This window comes from Sinocyclocheilus rhinocerous, unplaced genomic scaffold, assembly GCF_001515625.1.
Source record: "Sinocyclocheilus rhinocerous isolate Xijiao unplaced genomic scaffold, SAMN03320098_v1.1 scaffold946, whole genome shotgun sequence".
Classification (NCBI taxonomy): domain Eukaryota; kingdom Metazoa; phylum Chordata; class Actinopteri; order Cypriniformes; family Cyprinidae; genus Sinocyclocheilus; species Sinocyclocheilus rhinocerous.
Genome location: NW_015633151.1, coordinates 585,953 through 613,384, shown reverse-complemented (window position 1 = coordinate 613,384; position 27,432 = coordinate 585,953). Strand labels below are relative to the sequence as shown.

Here is a 27,432-nt window from a genome sequence, read left to right as displayed (position 1 = left end):
TCTTGGCTTATATCGAAATTCTCCGACATTCTTCTTTACAAATCTTTGTTTTGTACTTCTAATTCGTGACCGTTGTTTTGTTTTGATCTCTCCCCTGCGCTTCCGCGTTCGTCACTTCTGAGAGGCGCATGCGCAACGCCGACGTCTTACGTCATCCGCCCGAAGCTGCTTCCGTCTACAACAGTGAGCGCAAGCTAGATTAAGTTGATTATTAAGTTTTACCTTTCTTTTTTTTTTTTTTTCTTTTTTTTTTTTTTAGTAGTGTATTTTAAGAGTTAATACCGTTTAATTTATTTAATGTAATATCAATGGTGGACAAAACAGTGCTGTTATTAAGCAAAACTAAAACTTAAAAATCATTTTAGTTAATTTGAGTAAAGTTGAAATAAAATAAGACTTAAAAACTTAGAAATGTTGGCATCTTAAAAGTTGAAGTACTAAAATTACTAAAACTGAAATTAAAAAAAATTGATAAACGTAACAAAATTGCTTAAAAACTGAACACATAAAAATAAATGCCAATTCAAAATATTAATAAATACTATAATAGTTTTTAAAGAATGCTAAAATAACACAGATAAAGTCTTACTTAACTGTAATAGTAAATATCACAATTTTGCTATTGGAAATTGAACCAAAACTATTCTGTATATTACCTAATAATGTAGTTTTTTTCCCTTAAATCTAGGCAATGTAATGTCACATGTTTTTCTTATGGAAATGTATAGATGTGAACCAAAATACAGACATTATGGTAACAAATTATAAATAATTATGTTAAACAATTGTTTTTAGTAACACTTTAGAACAGGGAACACACATTCACTATTAATTATAGAGTTTTCCCTGAACAAACTCCTAATTTGCTGCTTATTAATAGTTAGTGAATTAGTTGTTAAGTTTAGGTATGGGGTAGATTTAAGGGATCAAAAATATGGTCATGCAGAAAAAGGCATCAGTATGTGCCTTAGAAGTATTAATAAACCGCCAATATGCTAGAAATATGTATGCTAATAAGCAACTAGTTAATAGTGAGAATTGGTCCTTAAAATAAAGTGTTACCTTATTTTTTAACCCTCACTTTTTGTGGTTGATGTCCATTTTGTAACTTTTTCTCTCTGTGACAGGACTCCTCTTCATGCTGCGGCATTCACAGATCATGTGGAGTGTCTGCAGCTCTTGCTGGGTCATAACGCACAGGTGAACTGTGTGGATGCTGGAGGCAAAACCCCACTCATGATGGCTGCTGAGAACGGCCAGACTAATGCAGTCGGTAGGACTTTGACACTCAAACCTCAAATGTTTTTCATTTTTGTAGTTAACTGTGTTTGTGTTTGTTTTTTGATGTGTCATGATGTCTGTCTGTGTTTGGCAGAGGTTTTGGTGAGCAGTGCAAAAGCAGATCTCACGCTACAGGATGCCAACAAAAACACTGCGCTCCATCTGGCCTGCAGTAAGGTACGAAACACTCTGTTCGCTCATGTCTTAATTCCTCATAAATTAGAAGCATCTAGTATAGATTGTGTGATGTTCTCATAACTGTTACTGTCACTGTATTGATTTTCATTTGATCTCTATAGGGTCATGAAACCAGTGCCTTGTTGATCTTGGAGAAGATCACTGACAGAAACCTCATCAACTCCACCAATGCAGCTTTACAAACGTATGGTCAACGCACAGAAGTTATGCACTTACACTGATGTACAAAAATATATTAAACTATAAGCCTAATATTAAATTGTCATGTTCCAGGCCCCTGCATGTGGCTGCCAGGAATGGCTTGACTGTGGTTGTCCAAGAACTATTAGCTAAGGGTGCTAGTGTGCTAGCCGTGGATGAAAATGGTAAATGCTGATGATTTCTAATCTTATCATGACTATAGTTTTTCTTATTTGTTTAAAATGTTTAGAGATGGACAATATGTTGGTGATCATTTTATTTATATATATGTGTGTGTGTGTATATATGTACGTGTATGTATTAGTGGTCGACCGATATATCGCCAAAGCCGATATATTGGCCGATATTTGGCATTTTTCAAATATAGGCATCGGCCGATAAGTTTTTCTGTTTGGCCGATGTGTTTGAGGCAGGACTTTTATTTTGACGGCGTTGAAAACGGTAGCGCTTGAGCACACAGTGCTCTCATTCTCCCTCTTGTTCGTTGTCGTCATTTAACAGTTCTGTCTAATACGGATAGAAGTCTGTTTAATAATCAGATAGAACTGTTAAAGCTGCAGTCCGTAACTTTTTTTGGTTAAAAATGGTCCGAAATCAATATTTCAGCAAGTACATAACCTATCGCATGTGAGGATCCTGCAGGTGGCCGATCGTTTATAGCCTTTTCTCACAGCAGCTAGAATAATTAAATGTATAATTTTGATGGCGGATTTTAATCCAGAAAAGATTGTGTTTATGAAACGCATGTGAATGAAATTAAATTATATTTTAAAGTTTATTGTCATTTGGAAGTGTGTAGGCCTTCTTGCATTATTATGCTGTTGCATTATGATTATATATTCAGTGGCATAAAATGGTCTTTAATATGACAATAATATCGCTTATCGCAATTATTTCTAGGGCAATATATCGCACAACAAAAAGTTGTTATCGTGACAGGCCTATCTGTGAGTGCAAAGTACAATATCCACACTGGTGCGGTGACTGACTGCCGCACATACTCCTCAAAACATTAGATGTATGTTGTGCCGCAGCACAACCCACGCAAGGAAGATAATTCCGCACACAGCTGCAATTGCAGGTTTTCAAACAGAGATGGCGACAAAGGCAAAACTTTCGGACTGCAGCTTTAAACAAAGAAATTAAAATGTATACAAAAAAGTATCATAATGACTGCTTTTATATTATTGGTAGAAAGGCAAACATTATAATGCTTTCTCGTTTTCCATCAGCATTCAGCAAATACGCATTTATATCATTTGAATGCTTAATGAACATTTAATTTCACAAACCTTGCAAACTTAGTCAAATCCAGCTGTGAGATCTTGTGAAGTGTGCATTTGTTTATTGCATGATCACGTGTTCTCTGCGTGATGGTCGGTCCGTGCGAATAGAATACGGACAGAGAGTTCAACTTCACTGGAGACGCACGATCGACAAACTTTAAACTCGTGATTTCAAATTATGCTGCTCTTTATCCATTTCCCCACTGCCATATTGATGTAATTTTCACTGTGTTCTGTATATAAAATGTGTGTTACCTTGGCTTTATTTGAAAAAATATGATTCCCAATGCACACAAATTTCCCAGAATACTGAGTGCTCTGTTGGTTACAGTGTTTACTTCCTTTTTAATTATATTTTTATTAAATATGTATTTATTTGTAAGAAGTACTTTGTCATCTAAAGTATAAGTATGTTTATTTTACACGTTTATTTTTAATCCATTTTCAAATGATTTTAAATTTCTTAAATATTGATTAAAATAAATCAAATTATATCAGCCGTCGGCCACCCTGCTTTCCAAGATACCAGCCATCGGCTGTCAAAAAACAATATCGGTTGACCACTAGTATGTAACAGATCTGGTTTTTTTTTAAATTAATACTTTTATTCAGCAATAATGCAATAAATTGATCAGAAGTGACAATAATGAAATAAATGCTATTTTTTCTGTTCATGTGTCAGATTTCATAAAAATCTTAAGCAGCACAACTATTTTCAAAATTGATTGTTTCTTGAGCAGCAAATCAGCATATTAGAATGATTTCTGAAGGATCATGTGACAAAGAAGACTGGAAATAATGATGCTTGCTGACAATTCAGCTTTGCCATCTCAGGAATAAATGACATTTTATTATTTAAAATTAAATTGATAAATTAGAAATAGGAAACATTTATTTTTAAATTGTTTGTGTTTGTATTTTTGAAGAAAAAAAAGAAATGAAGAATTGGTTGAATAAGAGACTTTTTGAATGGTACTGTGTTTGTGCATTTATTTTATTGTTTATGTGAATTTATAAACTTTTTAGTTATATTTTTTAAATTTTACAGGTTATAATGAAATTTAGGAAGTCATGGACATTTTGAAATTGAACTATGATTATATTTTGGTTTAGGTTTACAAATAAGCAAAACAAATCATTGATCTCCCAATTTACAATATAGCTTTACATAATTATTATTTTTTTTTTTTACTTTTGTTCTCTACTGTATAGGTTATATTTGAAAATAATTATCATCAGTATCAGTATTTATTTTTTTTGCATCCTGACGGGTCTTCTCTCATTTCTCTAAAAGGCTACACTCCAGCCCTTGCTTGTGCTCCTAACAAAGATGTGGCAGATTGCCTGGCGCTAATCCTGGCCACCATGATGCCAGTGTCTCCCGGCGGAGGTGCGGTGCCCAGCCTCGCGTTCAGTGCCATCAATCACTACACCAGCCCCACCAAAAGCGTCACGTTCGACAGTCTGCCAATGCTACGCTCCGAACACAGCTCCTACTGCAGTTTCAACAGCATCGACCGCCACGACGGCTTCTACAAGGACGACGAGCTAAACGACTCTGACTCGGAGACGTACTGAGGAGGAAAGGAGAGGCGCACATCTTGTCTTAATTACCCAGCGGCCGGCCACTCCGCAGAGCCTTAAGAGTCTCTACACACAACACACACAAACAAACACATGTATGAGGCGCAGCAGGCTGGCCCTCCCAGCCCCCTTATCCATCAGCTCAACCTCTGCCAGCGCATCTTGCCCTACACAAATATGACGGATAAGTGGGCGGACCTCTCGACATGGCAATAAAAGACAAGAATCAGCAGCCTGGGACCAACTTTTGCACAAGCAGTTTGACACTGTCGTAGTGCAACTGGGATTGGACGTTCAAATCCTCCCTCGTGAAAGACTGGGATATTTGTGATGCTTTCAACGGATTCAAGTCAGTGTGCACTTCTGAATCGATCAATTACAACTTAGAAAGAAATGATTTATTTTTTAAAATGCGATTTTAATACCTTGTCAATTTCTCTGTCCCTCTGAGGGGGAGGAAATAAAACAAATCGGAGTTTCAGTAGTTTCAAAACCGCAAGGGCAAATTGAGGACATGAACATCAGCATTGCAATGCTTTTGGCCACAAGCATGAGTGATGTTAAAATGCTAACTGTCTCCATCTTCAGTTTTAGGATAAATTATTCTTTTTATCGATGGTATTTATTTTTACTTTCCATATTTCATCATCATTTTGTGCCTTCATAAATTACTGTATGGAGGGAAGGGACAGCTTGAGAGAACAAATCTACGATGCACAAGAAGTTCAACACTACGTCTGTGAAAAGCACTGAAAATGAAGAGGCAAACGGCTCCCAGCATGCTTTGCTCCAGAATGAGGAACACTGTGTAAACCAATGGTAGAACAGCATTTGATCTCTTTGTATGTTGATATATGAATATAAATATATATTATATTTTTTCTGGCTCTTATTAACATGACTTTTTTTGGGCAGGTATGCTCACTTTGATTTAGCAAAACAAACCACTCGATCCTTCTGTGATGGCCTGTCAGAAACCTGTGTTTGTCTCTTTTCAAGCTTTGATTTTTGGAATGATTGAAACTGGAAATCTGTTCAATGCAGCTTCCCGGCTGAGAGGGGGTCAGCAGGGATCTGTTTCTTTCCTGTCCTTTTCTTGGGGAAAAAGGAGAGTGATTGGTGCGGTCGATGGCTGCTGCTGCCCCTACTCACAACAAGAGATTCCTGTATGTTTTATGGTTGACTAAATAAATAAATGAGTTCAATACTTCGAATCTTATTTTTCTTATCAAATGTTTAAAGCTGCAGTCCGTAACTTTTATTTTTTTATGTAATAAGCGAGTACATCATGAATCCATCACTACGGTACACCTATAATAAGTGTTTATATTCGGACTATTTTAGACTGGTTCGGGTAGGTACCGCTGCGGAGTAGCCCAGTACTTGCGTGATTCGTCATAGACATAAACGGAGAGAAGTAGCTCCGGCTACAATGTTATTCCACAAGACTCATGCAGTTGTGTTTATTAACCGCTAGAGCACCAAAAGTTACGGACTGCAGTAGGGTTGGGAATCGAAAATTAATTCCAATTTCAGTTGTTAAATTAAAGTTTCAATTCCACCAATCAAATCCTGTGCGCATCTTTTTTTTAGTTATTATTATTGGTGAAAAGGGGCTGTTAATGTATTTGTCTTTGAATCATTCTTTCAAAAAAATTAATTAAAAAACACTTATTCATCCAGTAATGAAACAAGAAAATCTTGAGTCATTGAATCATTCCATTCATAAATTCCATGAGGTTTTGTTTGTCTAATATTTTTTCTTCAGAATTGTGAGAGAACCACAACCGCCATTTAAAAGAGAAAAAAAAAAAAGTCAATTTATCCAGTATTGTGCAGCTCTATTTTGCACACACACAGCTTTAAATCGAGGCAGATTTTTGTTCATGGTATTTAGCAGCAATTAAATGTTTTGCAAAAAGAGACCTAATAAATAAGTTTGATTTCTAAATGTTTGACTTCAGAATCGGAATTGGAATTGATCAAATTCAAACGATACCCAACCCTAGACTGCAGCTTTAAGAAAACCATTTACAGGTCGAGGAAATCCTGGAAATAGTATGGAATTGTTACGTACAGACCTATCTTAAAGGGGTCATATGATGCGATTTAAATTTTTCTTCTGACTCAGTCTGTAAGTACGTTTTCATTTAAAGGATTTGCCACTGATGATTCAAACGCGAGTTTTGGGCAGTGTGGAGTAGCAGTTGTTGTTTGTCATTTCTCTGATCACAAATGCAGACAGGGTTTTATGTTTACGTGGCGCAATGCAACGCAACGCGTAAAATGACAGTATAAGTCATTATAATCCGTAATTATGTCCCCACTGGATGCAACAAATGCCTCGTTTATAATGGGTTTTAATGTTTTTGTCTCGTCGCTCCGGCCGGACACGGCATCAACAGTATGTGTGGGGCGTAACATTTCCGTCTCACGCTTGAGGTATTCGGCCAATCACAACGCACTGGATAGCTGGCCAATCACAGCACACATACTCACATACACAGCACGATGAGCTTTGTAAAAATCGACGTGTTTCAGAAAGGCGGGGCATAGAGGAGAAACAAAAATGTACAGTATGTGGAAAATAATGTGTTTTTTAACCTTGAACCGCATAAACACATTTCTTTACACCAAATAACGTTCTTTTTAGCAACGTCATATGACCCCTTTAAAATTTCAGTAGTGAATAAAAAAAGCAATTATAATTATTCACAATCACATGAATATTATATTGTATTATGTATATGTATATATATGTAACAAAAAAAAAACTCATGCGAGCGTAAAAACTTTTTTGCGATATATGGGCGTTTTTGCGAAATTGACGAGTTTCCATTAGGCGTATTTTCAACCCGCAATTTCAATTTGCGCAATTTGAAGGGTAATGGAAACGCGCCTACAGTCGTAGCTACTCCTTTTATCCTTCCGGAGCTCCTCTGTGGGACTCGAGACCGGTGAGTGGTATATATATATATATATATATATATTAGTTCATATATTAATTCAGACTTCTAGCTCAACTTTAAAAGCCTATAATTGTTCTTTGTAAATGTGATATTCATAAAAATAATATATATTTTAAAATAATAGAAACAGAATGAGGAACCTTGTGTATAAACATCACATTGAGTAGTGAACCTTTGTTCCATATTTTGTAGGGGGTTTTCTGTCTTTTAAAAAAAGATAAGCTACCTATATATTTTTATTAGAATTATATATAGTCTAATCATATAGTATTTTTTTTAGTTACATCTTACCAATTGTTTCTTAATTTCTCCTACCAGTATTTGTAATGACATTTGAATGTGTTCTAAAATTGTCTGTAATTTCTAAGGATTCATGAAGGTTCAACACATGCTGTCTTTTTGTTTTTTAGCTGGACAGAGTGCAGAAGAGTTCAGAGTTCTCAGATCTCAGTTTAAATGTACTTTCAGTGAGAGCTGTTCTCCTGCAACGATTAGCTGCTAAACATTTTCATTTAAGTGTGAAATTAAAGCGTTATAGTTTCAATACACTTATGGGGCATGATACTCTGTTTGGAATAAACCAATTACATTTAGACTCTGAAAGTAATTATAATTCTTCAGTTAAGATTTAAGTAATATTGATTAACCCTGAATAAAAAAATCAGTTGTTTCTCTGGGCCAGAGTTCAAGGAATGCAATTTTGTAATACTATTCTGTCATCTATAGTTAAAACCAAATAACATGTATCTAAATAAAATTCTTTAAAATTCTTCTATTTTAAGAACAAGTCTTATGTAGACTAAAAATAGGGCTGTCAATTCAGTTAATCTCAATTTTTTGGAAAATCTTTAGAAAGTATAATTAAGCAATATTATTGTGTTAAACATATTTAACCCAGTACATTTCGTTAAAAATATATATTTTTTAATTAATATTATTTATTATTTATGACCGGGTTGAATCTCCCTTTCTGTCAGAGACCAACCATGTAGACCAAACTTGCAAGACTGCAAAGTGACTGAATTGAATGGAAGAGGATTAGGGCCAAGCAATAATAATAAAAAATAATAATAAAAAAAAACAATCTTGAGATTAAAGTTGTTAAATTGCGAGAAAAATCTTAAATTTCGAGAAAAAAGTCGAAATAAAATGTCGTATCCACTGATCTATAATAGAGTTATATATAGCCTAGATCAGTGGGTTTATCTTTATTTTTTTTTGTCAAAACTTTATTTTAAGATGTAGGCCTAGTACATGTCAGTAGATAACATGTTATGTTAATACTTTTTGTTAGTTTAAAATCCGGCCATTGTTTTTAATGTTTTTATTTCACTGTTTGTGCACCCAAAAAGTGCATAGTGTTGCTACTTTTGTTTCTGAAATGATTTCAGTGTGTGTATCAGTACTTTTTGAACATTTCCAGCACATTTTAACATGTAGCCTATTAGGCTTTACCATGTATAACAGTTTGGATTGATACATTATATAAGAGATTTAAGGGCAGCTCTCAGCCACTTTCATTTTTAAAAAGCTCTCGAATGGAAAAAAGTTGGAGACCCCTGTGCTAAATTATCCTGTAAATATAAAGACCCACAGACAAGCAGAGCACACAGATCTTTTATTTAGCAATAGGAAACGGCAGCAGAATTTGAAAAAAAAAGTATAAAATGTCTCAGAACTAAGTTCAGAAGCAGTAGTGCTCATGGCTGGTTTTTTTGGGGGGGTTTTTTTATCGTTCTGTGGGATATGCAATAAAAAAAAGTCTCCCTTTGAGCTTTCAAACTACTGGTTGTTAGTGCAAAATAATAATTGGTTGTCAACATTCGTCCTTGACCATATTCATTAAAATATTTCCTACAATTTCGATTCCTGTATTTCACTTATATGTCCGGTAGTCTTTTACCTTCATCATGCCCCTTTAAAGGTTAAGCCATAAATACCACCATCATTATAAGAGGCTATTCTGAGTTATATGTCTCTAAGGGAGCCATGATGACGCAATAAGGGTAATTATATCAATTATGGCACTCAGTGTCTGTCCAGATTTTCTTTGAGAAAAAAGGAAATGCCAATTTGCCAGAAGGTGCAAATTGTTCATGTATGGCATGCCTCTTATGCTGTGTATAAAAGCAGGGGCAGAAAGCTTTTGGGAAACCGAGGCAACCCAACTGCAAACTGACCTGGCAATCACAGCCACTGCAAACATGTGAGTTCTTTCGGTCAGGTGAAGATGTTGTGGTCTGAGGAAGACTCTGTAATGTCTCTGTGTTTGTGTTTGGCATCCAGGTTGACAGTATTGGCTCTGATGACACTGCTGATGGTCTCGGTTGAGTCGGACCTCTCAAATGAAGAGTGGAAGTCTCTGAGTAACCCACAGAGCAGGACCCTGGTGAGTCAGACAGCAATTGATCCTTCTTGATGATTTTTATTAAGAATTTGATTTATATTAGGAATTTGTTCCCCCTCCACTGGCTATTTTTGAGATTTTGGGCTATTTAGCTTTTTTTGATCTTAATGTGTTGTTTCAGACTATTGGAAAGAAAACATCCAGAATACTATTTATTAAGGTGTTTATTTCATTGCACTTTATCTTTTCGCATCTGTAGATTTAAATGAAAATATGTATCGTTAAAGGCCGTTTTCTCAAAATGATTTTTTTTTCCTACACTGAGCCATAAATCTCCACTACATACATCAAACTTTACAGTTTTATTCCTATCTATATTTTGAAGGTTTTCATAGAAGGGTTTGTTCATTTCAGTTTGTGCAACAGTTTATTCTTAAAAAAATATGATAAAAAATATTTTCTGATTTATGGAGTGATACAAAGAGATATGCAAAATAGCCTTTATAAAAACATTTAGCTCTAATATGTAAAAAAAAAAAAATATTTTTTTTTTTAACCTGGCTTTATCCTGTGTTCAGATCTCTCTTCTGGAAATGTAAGCAAATTAGAGCACATTTAATTAGATAATGCCAAAACATAACACTTCAGTTAATGTGTATAATACAAAAAATGTTTGAAATTCGTTATGTAATCAATCAACTAAAGAAGTACAAAGATATCGTTTTGTTCAGTTTTTTTGCCATATACACCTGAGGTGTCTTGCCTTAAAATGTTGTTGGAGTCTCAAAAACGTTTTGTGTGATAAAAGTCCCAATTTGGCACAAAAGGATGAAGACTAAGATTACATTTGATTAAGACTTTTTATAACCAGAATTCAGAGGCAGAATCTAAAATTGATATTTATGGACTAACGTGTATATTATTTAGTCAGACACTGTGTATTTGTAAGCTTCATTTATTCTTTTGTTCTTATAATGCAAATATTTAAATAACACACTGCATTTTAAATTCATGTCGTCATTTATCTGTCCAATATTTTCACAGTTTTTCCGGATCCTGCAGTCCTATCTTGAAGGCAGAGAGAGTGAAGCTCAAGCGATGAACAGGAAAACGAATGTGAAGGAGAACAAAAACAGCAATGTAGAAAATACTGGTTATGACAAGTATGACCTCTTTCTTCACAATGACATTTATGATGTTTAGTTGAAGATATAATTTTTAGTGGGACAATGTCTAACATGTAAATCGGCTGTTAGATCTAATAGCTTGAGAAATGTTGACAAAGTCATTATGTTTGTAATGATGTGTAGTATAGTCAAATTTCAGTTTTTCTTGATATATTTCTCTAATATAATGTTTTCTGTTATAAATGTTTTACAAAGTTAAAAACTAGTTGCTAAAAGCTAAACATGCCATAGATATTGTGTTTATACGTAAGTAATAAGACATGCGTTGGTTATTTCAAAAGTATAATTCCTCTAGTTGAAATCTTTGTAGTTGTTTATTTGTTTACTAAATAAATAAGAATGGTTCTTTGTGAATGACGTCTGGTCAAATATTTAAAGTCTGCTCTTTTCTACTTACATTCCATCCTTAATTTATACTAACAAAAAGAAACCCGTCAAAGAAGCAGACAAATCCAGAAAGCTTGGGATATAGGGTCCCTTCTTTAAGGTCTTAAAATAAATGATTGACAATCCATAAATCAAAAACAAGGAGGGTGTCGTTTTAACAAATCCCACTGAAATCAATGATACATTTAAAGAATTTTATGAAGAATTATACAAATCAAAGGGCTGCTCGGACACCTCAGCATTAGCTATAATTTCTTCATTCGTTACACCTTCCAAAGTTGGGGTGCGCAGAGCAGGCAGCTTTGAATGCAGACAACAATAGCAGAAATACTAGATGCTATTAAATCTTTCCCTGCTGGAAAGGCGCCTCGCCTTTTCATCTCATTTGAACCCCAATCTTAAAATCTTCACTAGGTTCCTTGCTAACAGACTAAATAATTGTATTGGGAAAATTGTTCATCATGACCAGTCAGGATTCATTCCTGGCCATTTCTCCATTTTTAATGTCAGGCGACTAATGAATATCTTATATACCGGGTTTGAGTCTCAAACTAGTATTGCAGTTCTTGCCTTGGACGCAGAAAAGGCGTTTGACCAAATTGAATGGGACTCATCCTAGGACTGGGACTACACAACTTAGAGCTTCGGTTTTAACCAGTTTCAATAGATCATCTCAATTTATATTAAGTGGCCCTAATACCTGTGTACTTACATAGTAACTAGATGTGTACATAGTATGTAACCACAGTGTAAGTACACATTGGTACATAGTATCTACAGCTGTAATGTTTGTGTAACTACACACATGTAACAACCCACTGAATGGTATGTGTAAGTACAAATGTGTAACAGGACATTGGTAACAACACTTATTGGTAATGAAAGTACAAGTGTGTAACAGGACTAACAGCACTTTTTGGTAAAGAAAGTGTTACACTTCATATTAGATTTATCGTGTAATTACTCTGATGTTACACAGCAGCGGCCAGTAAGTTAGGCTTTACATATAAATTGTGGTTGGTGTCCAGAATGTTACACTTTATATTAAGTGGACAGTTCCTGAGGAGTTACCATGTGAGTACACTGGTATTACAGTGGTGCACCAACTCGAGATCCAACTCCTCCCACTTTACATATCCCTAAACCTACCCATCTCCACTCCCTAAATCCCATTTTCACCCCTAAACCTACCCATCTCCACCCCATGGATCAAATTGTTCCAATTACTCTTATACATATTGTTGTTACAAAATGTAGTTATATATGTCCTGTTACACATTTGTACTTACACAAACCATTCGGAGGGTTGTTACATGTGTGTAGTTACAGAAATATTACAGCTGTAGATACTATGTACCAATGTGTACTTACACTGTGGTTACATACTACGTACACATCTAGTTACTATGTAACACTTTAATATTGCTCCCAAATTTAGGCAGAATCAATCCTCATATTTCTCTCTATGCAGACGACATTATTCGATATCTTCGCAACCCAGAACAGTCTATACCACCCTTGCTAAATTTATTGGAAACATTCGGTAAACTCTCAGGTTATTCAGTAAACTGGCAAAAAAGTGCATTTTTGGCGGTCACTAACAATATTGACTTAAATTTTATGCGTAGTCTTCCTTTTAAAATAGCCACAAATTGTTTGAAATTCCTTGGAGTTAATATATCTAGAGACCCTAAGGATATATATAAACTTAATTTTTTACCTATGTTAGAAAATTTGAAAAGCAATATAAAATACTGGAGGACCCTGCCACTTTCAATGATGGGGCGTGTGAATGCCATTAAGATGGTGATATTACCCAGGTTCTTGTATCTTTTTCAGAATTTACCAATTTATTTGCCCAAAAAGTTCTTCAAAACTTTAGATTCTATTGTACTGCTGTTCATCTGGGGCTTTAAAGCACATAGAATATCTAAACTGCATGTTTGTAAGCCTAGGTTATTGGGGGGGTTGGGTTTGCCAAATTTTCAACACTATTATTGGGCTGCCAATTATAGAGCCTTAACCTTTTGGCAGGACCCATGCCCTGATAGTCTTTCAGCTGATCTCCCTTCATGGTTTATGATTGAGAGGGGTGCTTCAAACACATCTCTCTCCTCATTGCTATTTGCTGCCCCAGAGAAATCTAAAGCTGCAGTAAGATCTCACTTTATGATCAATAACTCCCTCAGGAGATGGCGTCAGATCAGTAAGACATTCAAACTGCCAAGTACCTCCTTTTTTGCTCCTGTCTGTCGTAACCTTGCCTTTAAGCCCTCACTACTAGACCCAGTGTTCATAGGTTGGGCTAGAAAAGGAATCCTCACCTTGAGAGATTTATACATAGACAACAATTTTGCAACATTTTCTCAACTAAAAGAGAAATATGACCTTCCTGCTTCACACTTCTTTAGATACCTACAAATTAGAAATGATATTCGTTCCATTATATCACCAAACTTTGAAACACTTTCAGCTGATAATGAGTTGCATAAACTACTTATACTTGCGTTCCCAATACCCCAAAGTTAGTCACAAAATTAGTAGATTTTTTTCACTAGTCAGTTAGACATCTCTACTAATCGTCTGAAAAACGATTGGGAAAAGGAACTGGATATTCATGTTTCTGAGGAAGACTGGGCAAAACGTCTTAAAAATATATACACCTGTTCTATTAACGCCAGGCATCAACTTATTCAGTACAAGGTGTTGCATATAGATTGCATTACTCAAGGGTTAAACTTAATGCTTTCTTTCCTACTATTTCCTCTCTCTGCAATAAGTGTGAATCTGCGGAGGGTTCTCTTGGTCATCTTTTCTGGGCATGCCCTAAACTTGGTGAATTCTGGTCAGAAGTTTTTCAATTTCATTTAGAAGCTTATGCATGTGAGCTTCCTTTAGATCAGGGGTGCCCAAACTCGGTCCTGGAGGGCCGGTGTCCTGCAGAGTTTAGCTCCAACCCCAATTAAACACACCTGAACCAGCTAATCAAGCTCTTATAGGCATACTAGAAACTTACCAGCAGGTGTGTTGAGGCAAGTTGGAGCTAAACTTTGCAGGACACCGGCCCTCCAGGACCGAGTTTGGGCACCCCTGCTTTAGATCCTGCAACTGCTGTTCATGGCTGGTCAGCCTCCTTGCAGCATCTTAACCACGCTTTCCGAGTGCCTATACAGTATGATAGTATCCATTCTTTGCATTTGGAAGAAAAAGTCGAGGCCACTATTCAAGATCTGGTCGTCTGAACTTTCTTCCACCCTTCATGTAGAAAGGCTTAGATATAGTATGTCTGGAAAAATAGACCTATTTGAAGCTTCTTGGAGGCCTCTCTTGAATCACCTGTTAAAAATTTCCAATGACCATGACACCACTTGAAACTTTGTAATTGTAATTTAGTTTCATTTCTGTGTCAATGTTAATACGCCCATGTGTGTGTGTGTGTGTGTTGTGTGTGTGTGTGTGTGTGTGTGTGTGTGTGTGTGTTTATTTTCTTAAATACCACATTTGAATATTTTAATCTTTCTATGATTTTTTTGTTCTCTCTCTCTCAATTACTTGTCAAAGCTAGCGACAATCTATCTGCTCTCTATTTTTAGTGGCACTTTCCCTATCTCCCTTGGTTTAAAGCTAAAATAGGTGATTATTTATTATTTTTATTCTATTGTTATTATTATTTGAACTTGTCCATAATGTCACATTGAGCAAAAGTCTGTTTTGACCTCCCTTGCCTCTACCTTAGCTTGAGGTTAATCTCATACCTGTGTAGGTGTGTTTTGTCTTGTTTTGTGATTGTTGTTTTGTGTGTGTCTGAAAATCCAAAAATACCTCAATAAATATAATATATAAAAAATAATATTGAAAAAAAAAATTTAGATTTATTAAATGCTGATGATTTCTGTATAAATATTAAAATAAGTTAGTTTAAAATAAAATTAATGAACACTATCTCTAGAAACACTATAGGCTATACAAAGTTTCTAATACATGAATAAATTGACCTTGCTTGACCGACATGAACTGTAGAAATTTCATATTGATGAGCAAAATTTGACAGAAAGTTAAAGTAGATACCAATGAAGAGAAACACTAAATGGGAGATTATATAATCATGTGGGTTTTATTCTTTCCTTTTTTCAAACATAAACCTGTAAAGGAAGAATAATGGATTTATGATAATGTATGAGTTTCTAGCAAATATTGAATGTTAATAAACTTTTTTTTTTAACTTTAACAATAAGCAAAGAATCAGTATTTAGTGTCACATTGTCCATGTGACATGTTAATTAAAAATAAATGTAATAATAATAATAATTACAAAATCAATACCAATAGCAGACAGTACTTAATTATAAGCAGCTGTAAATGGCAACTACTCGTTAAATAAATAAAAAACACATATAGCCTATACATGAATGAATGAATGAATGAATGAACGGCATCATGGGAGTGCGACAAAATTACAGGAGTACACACTCCACATCACATCAAGTTATCCAGTAGGTGGAGACATGAGCTTTCATTTTATTTTAACTAACTTACACACAAACCCCAGAAGAAGAGCAGCAGGCGGACAGAAGAGCAACAGAAGAGCAGTTTGATATGTGTCTCTGAGTGAAATGAATGTGTTGTGAAGGTGATTATGGATGAAGTGACTGGAGCTCAGCTGGTCGCTGAGGCGCTCAAATCTCAGGTTTGTGTTGTGTTGTCGTATGCTTCTTTTCTGGGTTCTCAAAGTTCTCAAAGTTTCTCCTGCATATTTTGAAATAGTCTTGCAAAGGGAGTTTTTATCAAAAACATTTGTCCTCTAGCAATTAGTCACTTGGTCAAGAATAAACGTGTACATACAGTCTTATTATTACATTCTTTGCAACATCGCCTGCTGTACTATTGAACTTGGACAGTGTGTCAAAATTGCTGCGCATGCGCAATAGAGCTGTCAAAAAATGCAATTCAAAAATTAATAAGAATATAAGTTTGTGTGTGTGTGTAATTTTCTGTATTTTCTGATATGATTAGATAAAAAAAAAACTGTAACACCATGACTAAATATGTACCCTAAACCAGGGGTTTTCAATCTTTCAGATGCTTTCAGGACCCCTAAATGTGATCATTTTAATGCGATGGACGTTAATACTGTGACAAATGAATATTACATAAATATGTGTAAATTATTATTTGGAAAATATTTCGTTTCTTTTACATCATTACGTTTTTTATTTACTATAGTATCGTACTGTTAGATGTGTTGTTTAGTAATTTAAATCAAATTTTATTTATTTTTAGTCAGTTTATATATATATATATATATCATATCATCAAGTCAACTTTTATGTATTTTAATCAACTTTTTTTTTTTTTTTCATCAATTTTATTTGGCTAATCTTATTTATTTTTACTCTTTTTTTCTTTCTTTCTTTATTTTTTTTTTACAACTCTTTACTCTAAAAATTCACATGAACCCTCTAGCACTCTCTTTTTTTTCTTGGGGTTCCCAGACCCCAGTTTGAAAACCCCTGACCTATGTGTGTACTGCTTCTTTTATTGTGCCTTAGATTGCCAGAAACAACTTTTAATAAATTAATATTCAACATATTAGTATGTCTATTAGGTATGTCTTTACTTCTATTCAACTCCATGTGCAGAATGTGGAGTACATGTTTGGCATTGTTGGCGTGCCTATCATCGAAGTGGCCATGGCTGCCCAAGCAGCGGGCATCAAGTATGTTGGCATGCGCAATGAACAAGCAGTAAGACAGTCTCACTTTTCACTTTTATTTAAAATATATTCCTGTTTCATTACACTGAAGACTGTCTGGGTGTGTTTTCTTTCTCCTAACAGGCCTGCTATGCTGCATCTGCTATTGGGTATTTGACAGGACGGTATGAATATGTCAGTTGGTTTCTCAGTATTACTTTTTTGTGCTCTTTTTGTGATGAAGTTACATTTAATTTTCCAGGCCAGCTGTGTGCCTGGTTGTGTCTGGACCTGGGCTGATTCATGCGCTTGGAGGAATGGCCAATGCTAACATGAACTGCTGGTAGCTCTACACTGCTGAATTCACTTAAGATTAAAGCGAATTGATGGGCAGTTTTTGTACTTTTCTTCTCTTGTTTGAATTCATAGGCCTGTCATTGTTATTGGCGGCTCATCTGATAGGAACCAAGAAACCACAGGAGCGTTTCAGGAGTTTCCTCAGGTAGGGTTGATAGGAAATGTTTGGCTTTGATAGAAAAACAGTTTGTTATTGCGGTATAGATATGAAATTGATCCCTTAAGCAACAGATTCAAAATTCAGACTCAAAAATGTATTTTCAGTAATTCAAGGAAAGAAAACACCAACAGTACTCTGTATTGTTTTTGTGTGTCTCTTAAATGCTTTCTTGTTTCTCACCTCTTGTTCATCTTGTTTCTCTTTCTTGTTCCTCACCAGGTTGAAGCTTGCCGTCTGTATAGCAAGTTTTCTGCTCGACCAAGCAGTCTTGAGATGATACCAGCTGTAGTTGAAAAAGTAAATATTTAATCAAAATTTAAGTTTCGTGGTTCATAGGCCATGTCTGTCAGTTGACAAAAATGCTAAACTTTTATCAGATATTTAACATGTACATTTTTTGCATTTTTAGAAATTTTTAGACTTTAGTCTTTGCAACTTCAGGGATCTTATCTATGCACAATCAGCTTGTAACACTCCAAAGAGAAAGGAAAACTTGAAATCGCATCATATGACCCCTTTAAAATGAAATTTTTTCTCTTACAGGAAGAAATATAGAGGACTCATCTTGTTTAAAGAGATGTACAAATTTAGCCATTTGGCCATACTGTCATGTTAAGTAAAGCCGAGCTCTGATATATGTTAATTATGTTCAGAGACAAAAAAAAAAAAAAATTTCACTGTTGTTTTTGTTAACTGAAAAAAACACATTCAATATTGAAATAAAGCTGAAATAAAATAAAGCATAAATATTAAATAAAATAAGATAAATGAAGATCAATAAAATATATAAGTATTAGATGAATAGCTTAAATGAAAAAAACTTAAATAAATTAAAAAATAAATTAAATCTAAATAGAAATAGAGTTTTATACATATAGTAATAAGATTAAATAAAGATGAAATAAAACTAATAAAAAAGAAAAAAATATTAAACGAACTATAATTTAAATTAAAACTGAAAATGTAAAAATAGAAGCTAATTCAAAATATAATAATAATAATATAGTAAATAAATAATACAGAAATAACACTGATTTGTTTGACAAATCTTGTCTTGTCTTAAAAAAGGATGTTTTTCAAATGTTGGCCAAATATACTATGTACTATGCAATGTCATTTATGTATCATTAAGATACTATTAAAGTTTTTGTTAATCCTTTAAATTAGATTTTTTTCCCCCTTATATTTTAGTTGGAATGTTTGTGTTTTTGTTAGGCTGTAAGGAGCAGCATTTATGGCCGTCCAGGAGCGTCCTACATAGACATAGCTGGAGACATGGTGAACGCCAAAATAGACCGGGCCAATGTCAGGTGAGCTTTATGTTCAGTTAAACACTAATCAGAGCAATGGGGAGCTTCCTAACCAACTGTATTTTGTGATGTGATCACTTATTGATCAGTTTTCTTTTGCGTACTGAAATGTGCAAAATGGCATTGCATGTGTCTTCATTTTTCTCTAGGTTTGTTTCCTGCTGTCCTGCTCCTCCTGTGAGTCAGGCTGACAGCAGAGAGATCACACAGGCTGTCAGGCTGCTCAGAGCGGCTCAGAGGCCTCTGATCATCATCGGCAAAGGTGAACAGAATAGAACTGAATGACCAAGAGTGATGATATCTTCACAGCTGAAACTGATCAAAGCAATGTTGAACTGTGATCTGCTGCAGGTGCAGCGTATGCCAGGGCAGAGAAGGAGGTCAGGGAGCTGGTGGAGGTGACTGGGATCCCTTTCCTTCCCACACCTATGGGGAAAGGAATACTGCCTGATGACCACCCTAACTGTGTTGCTGCGGCCAGGTCCAGGTGTGCATATGTATCAAAATGATCTTTCCAAAATAATCTCCTTTTGATGGACTGGTGTGATGCCCGTCTCTCTCTTTTCTAGAGCTTTATTGCAGGCTGATGTTATAGTGTTGCTGGGTGCCAGACTCAACTGGATCCTGCACTTTGGTTTTCCACCCAGATTCAGTCCCCATGTGAAGATCATTCAGGTTGTTACACCCTGGACACTCAGTATGTTTCTGCAACTTTGCCATAAAGACATGCCATAAATGATCTTCAGTGTGGACTCTTGTGTGAATTTGTTTAGGTGGATCTGTGTGCTGAAGAGTTGAGTAATAATGTGAGAGCCGCATCTGCTCTACTTGGAGACATAGGAGCTGTGGTCAGACAGGTAAACTGCAGTATATCCTCAGTCGTCTTACATAAAATGCAATGTTTTTAGTTTTACACACTTTTTCTGCATCTGCATCATGGCATTCTGTATGTTCTATGGGGTCTGTGAGAGACTGCTAATGTCCTGTTGAAATCCAGTATGTTTTGAAGCATTGATTCCCTTATAGTTGCTCTTATAATGTCAAAATGTATCATTTACCCTTATTTTAAATGTACATTTTTCTGTACCTTTAAGGGTTTTCTATGTTAATGACCTGTTTTGTTTGGCTAACCTCTTAACCTCCGACCATATTAGAGAATACTGAATCTGAGTGTTAATAAGTATAACTGGTCAGTCATATCTTAAAGGGATAGTTCACCCAACCATCATTTACTCACACTCCACTTGTTCTAAACCTGTATGAATTTCTTTCTTCTTCTGAACACAAAAGAAGATATGTTAGTAACTGGACATTTAATGGTAGTCTTTGACCTTCATAGTATTTTATTTTTTCATACTATGTATGAAATAGGGATGTAACGATTTATTCAACTCACAATGCGATTCATGATACTGATTTCACAATACAATTTTCGTACGATTCATTTTTTTTTTTTAACAAAATGAGATTTAAGACATTATAAATGAAAAGGTGTCCTTTTATTATTACTTGGACAAAATGCTGCACATTTTTTTGTGAAATTGAAATATGTCAAATAACAAAACTAAATAGAAATTTTAAAACAAACCTCAAATCAAATAAATAAATAATAAAACAAATCTTTTCATATAAACAAATTAAGGTTTTACCTGTGCTCTTTCCATTTAAAATTAGTGGCAAACGCTTTTAATCACGATCCAAACAAAGATGCTGCATACATGCAGCATGAGCAGTTTTGAATCTAAATTAGATTGTATAATTTCTAAATTTGAAGCAAAAACAGAATGGTCTGACTTTAGTTTTGTGAAACTATACTACATAAAAAATCTGCATGAAACAAAAACAGCAGAAAGGATGAATAAGAATGCAAATTCACTCTCTGACAGCAGGTGGCGCTTATGGAACAACAGTGATAGAACGTTTCCTTGGTTGCCGCTGTAAACAAAGCAGAGCTGCGCTTATGAACACTGTTTTATTATACTGCATTATACGGAGGCGAGATGAAAAGAAAATACCATCTTAACATTTCTAAAGACAGTCAGTTCCCCTCAGAGATACATTCATATAAACACCTACCCCTAATTGTATCGCGATTAGTTTAACAACTCGTTGTGAATCGTCACATATCTGTATCGATTTTCAACTGGCTCGGGGTGCATCGTTACATCCCTACTATAGAAGTCAATGGCTACCGTCAGCTGGTTGGTTACCAGCATTCTTCAAAATACCTTCATTTGTGTTCAACAACTAAAATAGTTTCATAAAGTTTTGAAACAAAGTAGGGGTGATAGAATTTTCATTCTTGAGTGAACTATCCCTTTAATGTGCTGATTTTTACAGTTTAATATCAATAAATAGTGTAAAAGTTATGGAAAATCATGTTTTACATGAAATTACCCCTTATATCTCTTTTCCTGCACTGTTTGAAGCTGTTGGAAACGGTAAGATCCTGGAGATTTCCTTCTGATTCACAATGGTGGTTAACACTGAAAGAGAAAATGACTGCCAATGCTCAGATATCAAAGGTGAGCTCGTGTGTTATTAGCATGTAATGAACTACTTGATGTAATTTAACTTGATGTAATGAAATGGCATTGGTTGTTTTCATGTTAACATGTGAACTGTGTGTTTAACGATTATGGTGTAAAGTGAACCATTATTATTGTTTCCCACAGAGTCTTGCTCTCCGGTCCACTCTGCCCATGAACTATTACACAGCGTTCCACCACATTTCTGAGCTCCTGCCCAAAGACTGCATCATAGTAAGCGAGGGAGCGAATACTATGGACATCGGCCGCACCATGCTGCTCAATTACCTCCCACGACACAGGTGAGAGACATTTTCCTCCCCCACTTTTCACAGCTGGACAAGAGACGAAGCTCTCTGTATTTGAATGACTACAGTTTTTATCCCTATAATCAAAGAACACCAATTAGTGGTCCAGATCCAGACCTTGAATTAGTTCCAAAAGAAACATGAATTAAATTGTTTTTATATTATTTATAAACACAAATAAACATACAACAGAAAAAAACCGATGTGTGCTGATTGTCATGACAATGGCAAATTTTAAGGCCGCTCTGATGTGACATTTCAAATACAGAAATGGTTTGTGGCTGATGAGTGAAATGAAGAGTGAAAGTTTTTTATGCTGAGAGAAAGTCATGAAACAAATATTATTTATGTTGTGGTTACAAGGAAATATTATGTTTATAGTAAGAGAAAACAGCTTTTGTTGTATGTACTCCACAAGAAAAACACTTTTGTTATGTTTAGATCATGACAAACAAAATGTTAGGTTTAGAACCCAAGAAAAACACTATGTTTTGATAAAAAAAAAACTTTTGTTATGTCTAGATTGCAAAAAACAACTTATGTTTAGATCACAAGAAAAACACTATTGTTATGTTTTGATCACAAAAAACATCTTTTGTTGTTTAGATCACAAAAACAACTTATGTTTAGATAATGAGCAATCAACGTTTATGTTTGGATCACAGGAAAAGCAAGAGAGAACTCACATTTCATTTTAACCATACAACATATTGTTTTCTTTAAGATTCTTTTACTGGTAAGGAAATTTAAATAATGTACAGTACCATAGCTCAGATACTAAGACTAGAAAATTCTGTTAAAGTTGAGTTCTACCTGTGTGATGTCCAGAGCAGTTACCTGAATGTCCTATACAGGTTAGATGCTGGTACTTTTGGCACTATGGGAGTGGGTCCAGGATTTGCCATTGCAGCAGCAGTTTTGGAGCAGACGCAGAAGAGCGCTCAGAGAGTGGTGTGTATAGAGGGAGACAGCGCCTTCGGTTTCTCTGGAATGGAGGTGGAGACCATGTGCAGGTGAATGAAACATTCACTTACAGCTCCACCTATAGGGCATTTATGCAGTGTGCAGCATAATAAAATGGTTCTGTTTGCTCTGCCACTATAAACACTCTGCACTTATTTTTTTTTCCTAATTCTGAATAGATATAAACTGCCAATCATCATCATAGTAATCAACAACAATGGCATCTACAGTGGAGTGGATCCAAAGACATGGAAAGAGATGGAAAAGATGGGAGACATGACCACCATGTGAGTCTAGAGCATTAAAGGAAAGGTCTGGGTTCATTCTGGGTGCCCAAACCTTTTACTGCTAGGGCCAAAAATACTTAAATGAGGGTCTATTTTCCTCCCTCATGTGATGTGGCTAGGCAGGCCAAATCAAAGGTCATCAGGGCTCAACTTTGTCCCGCAATCCCCGGTTTGGACATCTCAGTTTTAAAAGGTTTAAAAGCGGAAATATAAAAAATGGTCAATAATAAAAACTAAAAATCAATAACCAATCAATAACTAATATGGTTATGATATATTGTGCATCCCTAGTTAAAGCTTATGCAGGAATTTCGGTTGCACTTTATTTTACAGTATGTGAACTTACATGTACTTACAGTGTACCTACCTAAGAAAGTTCTGGTAATATAAGGTAACTACATAGGGTAGGGTTAGGTTTAGGGGTAGGTTCAGGGTTGTTACCTAGTTATTGTTATTACTATAAGTACATAGTATGTCCATTAGTAACAGGACTGTAAAATAAAGTGCTACCGGAATTTCCCTTCTTCTGCTTTTAATCTCTCTTCTCTGTTAATTTTTAATTTCAGAGATATGTTTTATCTACGCTTCTGATAAGAAGGGATGTACTTCTCCTTTTTGACAGTAGATGGTATTGTTAGTTTTCCTACCAGCATATTAAAACATGCTATACAGATTCATCCAAGTTTAACACTTAATACTTGGATTAATATTATTTTATAATTTTAGATTTTATTTTATAATTTTGTGTGACACTACTTATCTACGATTTATCTTGGACTAAGATGGAATGAAGATAATACATCAAATTGCTCCATGTTAAAAGATTGGGTTTAACTGCAAATGCAATGAGACAAAATTGCTGTCAGTAAGGTTAATATCTATCGAACCAAGCAAGTATCAAATCTTACATAAGACTTACCTGTGTGTGTTTTAGTGCTCCTCCGGTTACGCTGCTACCAGAGGCACGGTACGAGCAGGTGATGAGTGCGTTTGGGGGTCGTGGGTATCTGGTCCGAACAGTGGAGGAACTCCGCAGTGCACTACAGGAGAGTCTGAACAACACACAAATGCCCAGCCTCCTCAACGTACTTATAGACCCAGCCTCAGACCGCAAACAACAGGTACTTCACACACACACACACACAGCCTTACATTATAGTTCAATCAGCTGGAATATCATTAACAATTTAGATAAAACACTACTTAGTTGTATATTCTCATTTTAATCCTATAAAGCCTACTGAATCATAATTGATATGCAACCAAGGCCTCTAAATTGTCAGCATGATAAAAACTGTTGTACTGCTGAAAAACCTGTTGTACGCAATCTACTACATGCATACTATCTCCTGATTGATAGTATATACTTTATAAGCAAATAAAATTTCAACCATCCCCCTTCAGGTTTTGGGTCATGTGTTTATTTGCTGTGAAATCTTTACTGATTTTTATGAAGTCAATATAAGAATAACTTTTACAGTATATTGTGATAATATTTCAAGATGAAAACTTACCACTTACTGGGCTGAATCAAGGAACTTAGGTTTACTTGATTATCCATACATCATTTAATTTTTTAGAAAAAATCATGTTAAAATGTAGTATCAAATATGATGCATCAGGCTTTTAAAGGGATAGTCCAAAGATGAACAAAGGTCTTACGTTTATTTGTACATCTCTTAGTCATCATTGTATTGCACTGCATTATATGTTTTGCCAGTCACACTTTATTTTAAGGTCCAATTCTTGCTATTAGCAAACCATTAACTACGGCTTTTGCCTCAATAAACTCCTAATTTGCTGTTTATTAATAGTAAGTATGGTAGTTGTTAAGTTTAGATATTGGGTGGGATTAGAGATGTGGAATATGGTCATGCAGAATATGTGCTTTATAAGTACTAATAAACAGTCAATATGTTAATAATAGGCATGCTAATAAGCAACTAGTTAATAGTGAGAATTGGTCCCTATACTTAAGTGTTACAATTTTGCCCCCCACAATAAAAACCACAGACCTTTGATCATAAAACTAAGCAATTCAATATCATCTTACTACAACAAATATAGAGTGAAAACTGATATTTGTATCTATTTTATATAAGTAGTCTGCTATACTGTTATAATGATCTCAATGATTTACAAGCTTTCAGAATTTCAGCTTATTTTTGGGTAATGTAATTATCAGCAACTGCTCCAAAATGTATATTTTTGTTCCGTTTGGGCCACTGAATAAAATTAAGCGTTTCCTGTATAGTTGTTTAATTAACCCCGTAAAGCCTGTCATTGTCACGCCCCTGGACTGCCAGAGTGCGTTTGTGCTCCCCTTGACCCAGTTTTCCCGTGTTTCATGCCCTAATTTGGTAGTTCCTGTTCCTATTGTGTCCCATTTGATTCAGGTGTGTCTTATTTAATCCATCGTTAAGTTTTGTATTTAAAGTGTAGTCTGCCCCATGTTTCTTTGTCGAGTCTTAAACGTCAACTCCCCGTTGCTACGTGTTTGTTCCTGGTTCCTTTGGATTATTAAAAAGACTGTTATAATTGTTATTCCCTCGTCCCTTCGTTCCTCGCTCCACCGCCGTAGGCAACTGTGACAGTCATACACAATAATAGTCAGATAAATCTAATATGTTTATTAAACCTTTAGACAAAATATCAAAATAAAATTAAAAATGTGCATGTGTTTTTTGTTCAGTATCATATTTGATAAATCACGTGTTTATGGATCATATAGTATTACGTATATAGGAGAATATGGGGCTCATAGAGGGGAAAAAAACACCTAAATTTTAAGTTATTGGAAAAAGCGCGGTGTGGTGTTGGGCCTCTGACATGTTTGACTGTTTAGAGTTCATAACATCACAAGGCCGGTGTAACTGTAAATTTCAATACTCAAACGTTTTTTTTTTTACCCTGCTCCCCCTCTCACATACACACACATTAAACATAACTGACCTTTCTATTCTTGAAAGTTATGAGACCCCCATTATTGAAAGTTGTGACCCTCTTTGTTGTGCCGGGTGTATCCTGGCAACAGCATGCAGACATATTGAAGGATTGAGTGTCATAGCGGCCTGGAACACTGAAACTCTCTGAGAATGTCACACTGACACTCAAAGGGCTTCCCCAACGATGAATGGAAACTTTCTAGTGTTACAAAAGCATTTTGAGATAAACAGGATCGACTTCAATGGAGTTTATTCATGTGTAAACAGAACTTTTGTTGTCTTTAATATGGGACTTTGTGTTTATCTCCTAGGAGTTTCCCTGGCTGACACGTTCAAATCTGTAGAGCTGAGAGAGATATCGGATGAGATCGGATCATATCTTGATGACCAAACTTTCTTTCACTACATTTGGTCAATTTACTGTAGGTGGCACCATTTCCTATAAAAAGAAAAGCTGTATCATTTAACATGATCTCAATCGCTACTGATTGAAATTAATTTCTATAGATTCCAGTTCTTTCTATAAGTACCTAAAGGGAAACTTCACTTAAAAATAAAAGGTCTGGCATCCTTTACCTTGTCGTTTCAAACCTTTATGACTTTTTCTGTGGAACACTAAAGTAGAATTTTTTTGTAAGAATTTTCACGCACAACTTTACAGACAACAACAGTTCATAAGGTGCTGCAGGAATACTTGGGAACAAGCTTTTACATTTGCACTTCCAGGTCCTTCGTCCTGAAGTCAATAGGATGTGACACTTCGATGTGACCATGTCTCTCAAACTCCCCAAAAAAAGCAGTAAAGAAGCACCATGAAATTGATTCATATGATTTGTGCACCATATTTCTACTAAGATCTTCTGAAGTTATTATTCACTGATAATATTCACATCTACCATGCATTATTTTAATTTTTATAGCTTCTCGGCTGTAAAATTCTTCAAAATATAATATATATATATATTTTTTTTTTGGTTTGTTTGTTTTTCTTGTATTTCTTTTTTTCCTCAAAAGTCATACAGGTTTGGAACGAGGCGAAACTATTCCTTTTATAGAGAAAATGCTAACAATGTCTAATAACAAATTAAAGGACATTTGGCACTGACAGTTTAGACCAGTGTTTCCCAACCTTTTTTTAGTCGCGGCACGCTTTGGAAATTTTAACAAACTTGTGGCACCCTACAAAATTAATTTTGTCACAATATTTGAATTTCTAACTTCGATATGATAATTTGAAAAGTATAGATATTCGGTACAACAGGGAAGAACTGCAGAATATAATGTCATACAGATATTTTTAATATTATTAAAAGAATTTGTCCATCAATGGTGGCAATCAGTAGGCTAATTTCTAATGAAGAGACCAATTTATATGACAGATTTTAATGTAGGCTTTTATACATATGTAAACATTATTTAATTACCATTATAACTAGCTATCT

General features: G+C 35.1%; 3 protein-coding genes across 3 annotated transcripts in view; all 3 read left to right on the top strand.

Moving 5' to 3' along the window:
• Positions 1-5,771, top strand: part of ankrd28b (ankyrin repeat domain 28b) — a 30,235-nt gene extending 24,464 nt beyond the window's left edge. The window contains 5 exon segments of the mRNA XM_016556292.1: positions 1,128-1,273; positions 1,376-1,458; positions 1,581-1,663; positions 1,753-1,844; positions 4,261-5,771. Of these exon segments, the coding sequence (XP_016411778.1) occupies positions 1,128-1,273; positions 1,376-1,458; positions 1,581-1,663; positions 1,753-1,844; positions 4,261-4,544 (688 nt within the window). The 3' untranslated portion in view covers positions 4,545-5,771.
• Positions 5,772-9,680: 3,909 nt separating this feature from the next.
• On the top strand, positions 9,681-11,069 carry c16h2orf66 (chromosome 16 C2orf66 homolog). Its single transcript, XM_016556369.1, has 3 exons — positions 9,681-9,725; positions 9,806-9,908; positions 10,911-11,069. Coding segments are annotated over exons 1-3 (264 nt in total). The 5' UTR covers positions 9,681-9,723.
• A 4,921-nt stretch (positions 11,070-15,990) lies between these two features.
• Positions 15,991-26,910, top strand: LOC107743162 (2-hydroxyacyl-CoA lyase 1-like). Its single transcript, XM_016556291.1, has 17 exons — positions 15,991-16,127; positions 17,080-17,184; positions 17,277-17,317; positions 17,395-17,475; positions 17,562-17,634; positions 17,869-17,946; positions 18,865-18,959; positions 19,109-19,221; positions 19,311-19,446; positions 19,529-19,634; positions 19,733-19,816; positions 21,389-21,484; positions 21,635-21,789; positions 22,650-22,808; positions 22,938-23,045; positions 23,980-24,166; positions 26,302-26,910. The coding sequence occupies exons 1-17, from the start codon at positions 16,077-16,079 to the stop codon at positions 26,332-26,334; spliced, it is 1,701 nt and encodes a 566-aa protein (XP_016411777.1). The 5' UTR covers positions 15,991-16,076; the 3' UTR covers positions 26,335-26,910.
• The last annotated feature ends 522 nt before the right edge of the window (positions 26,911-27,432 follow it).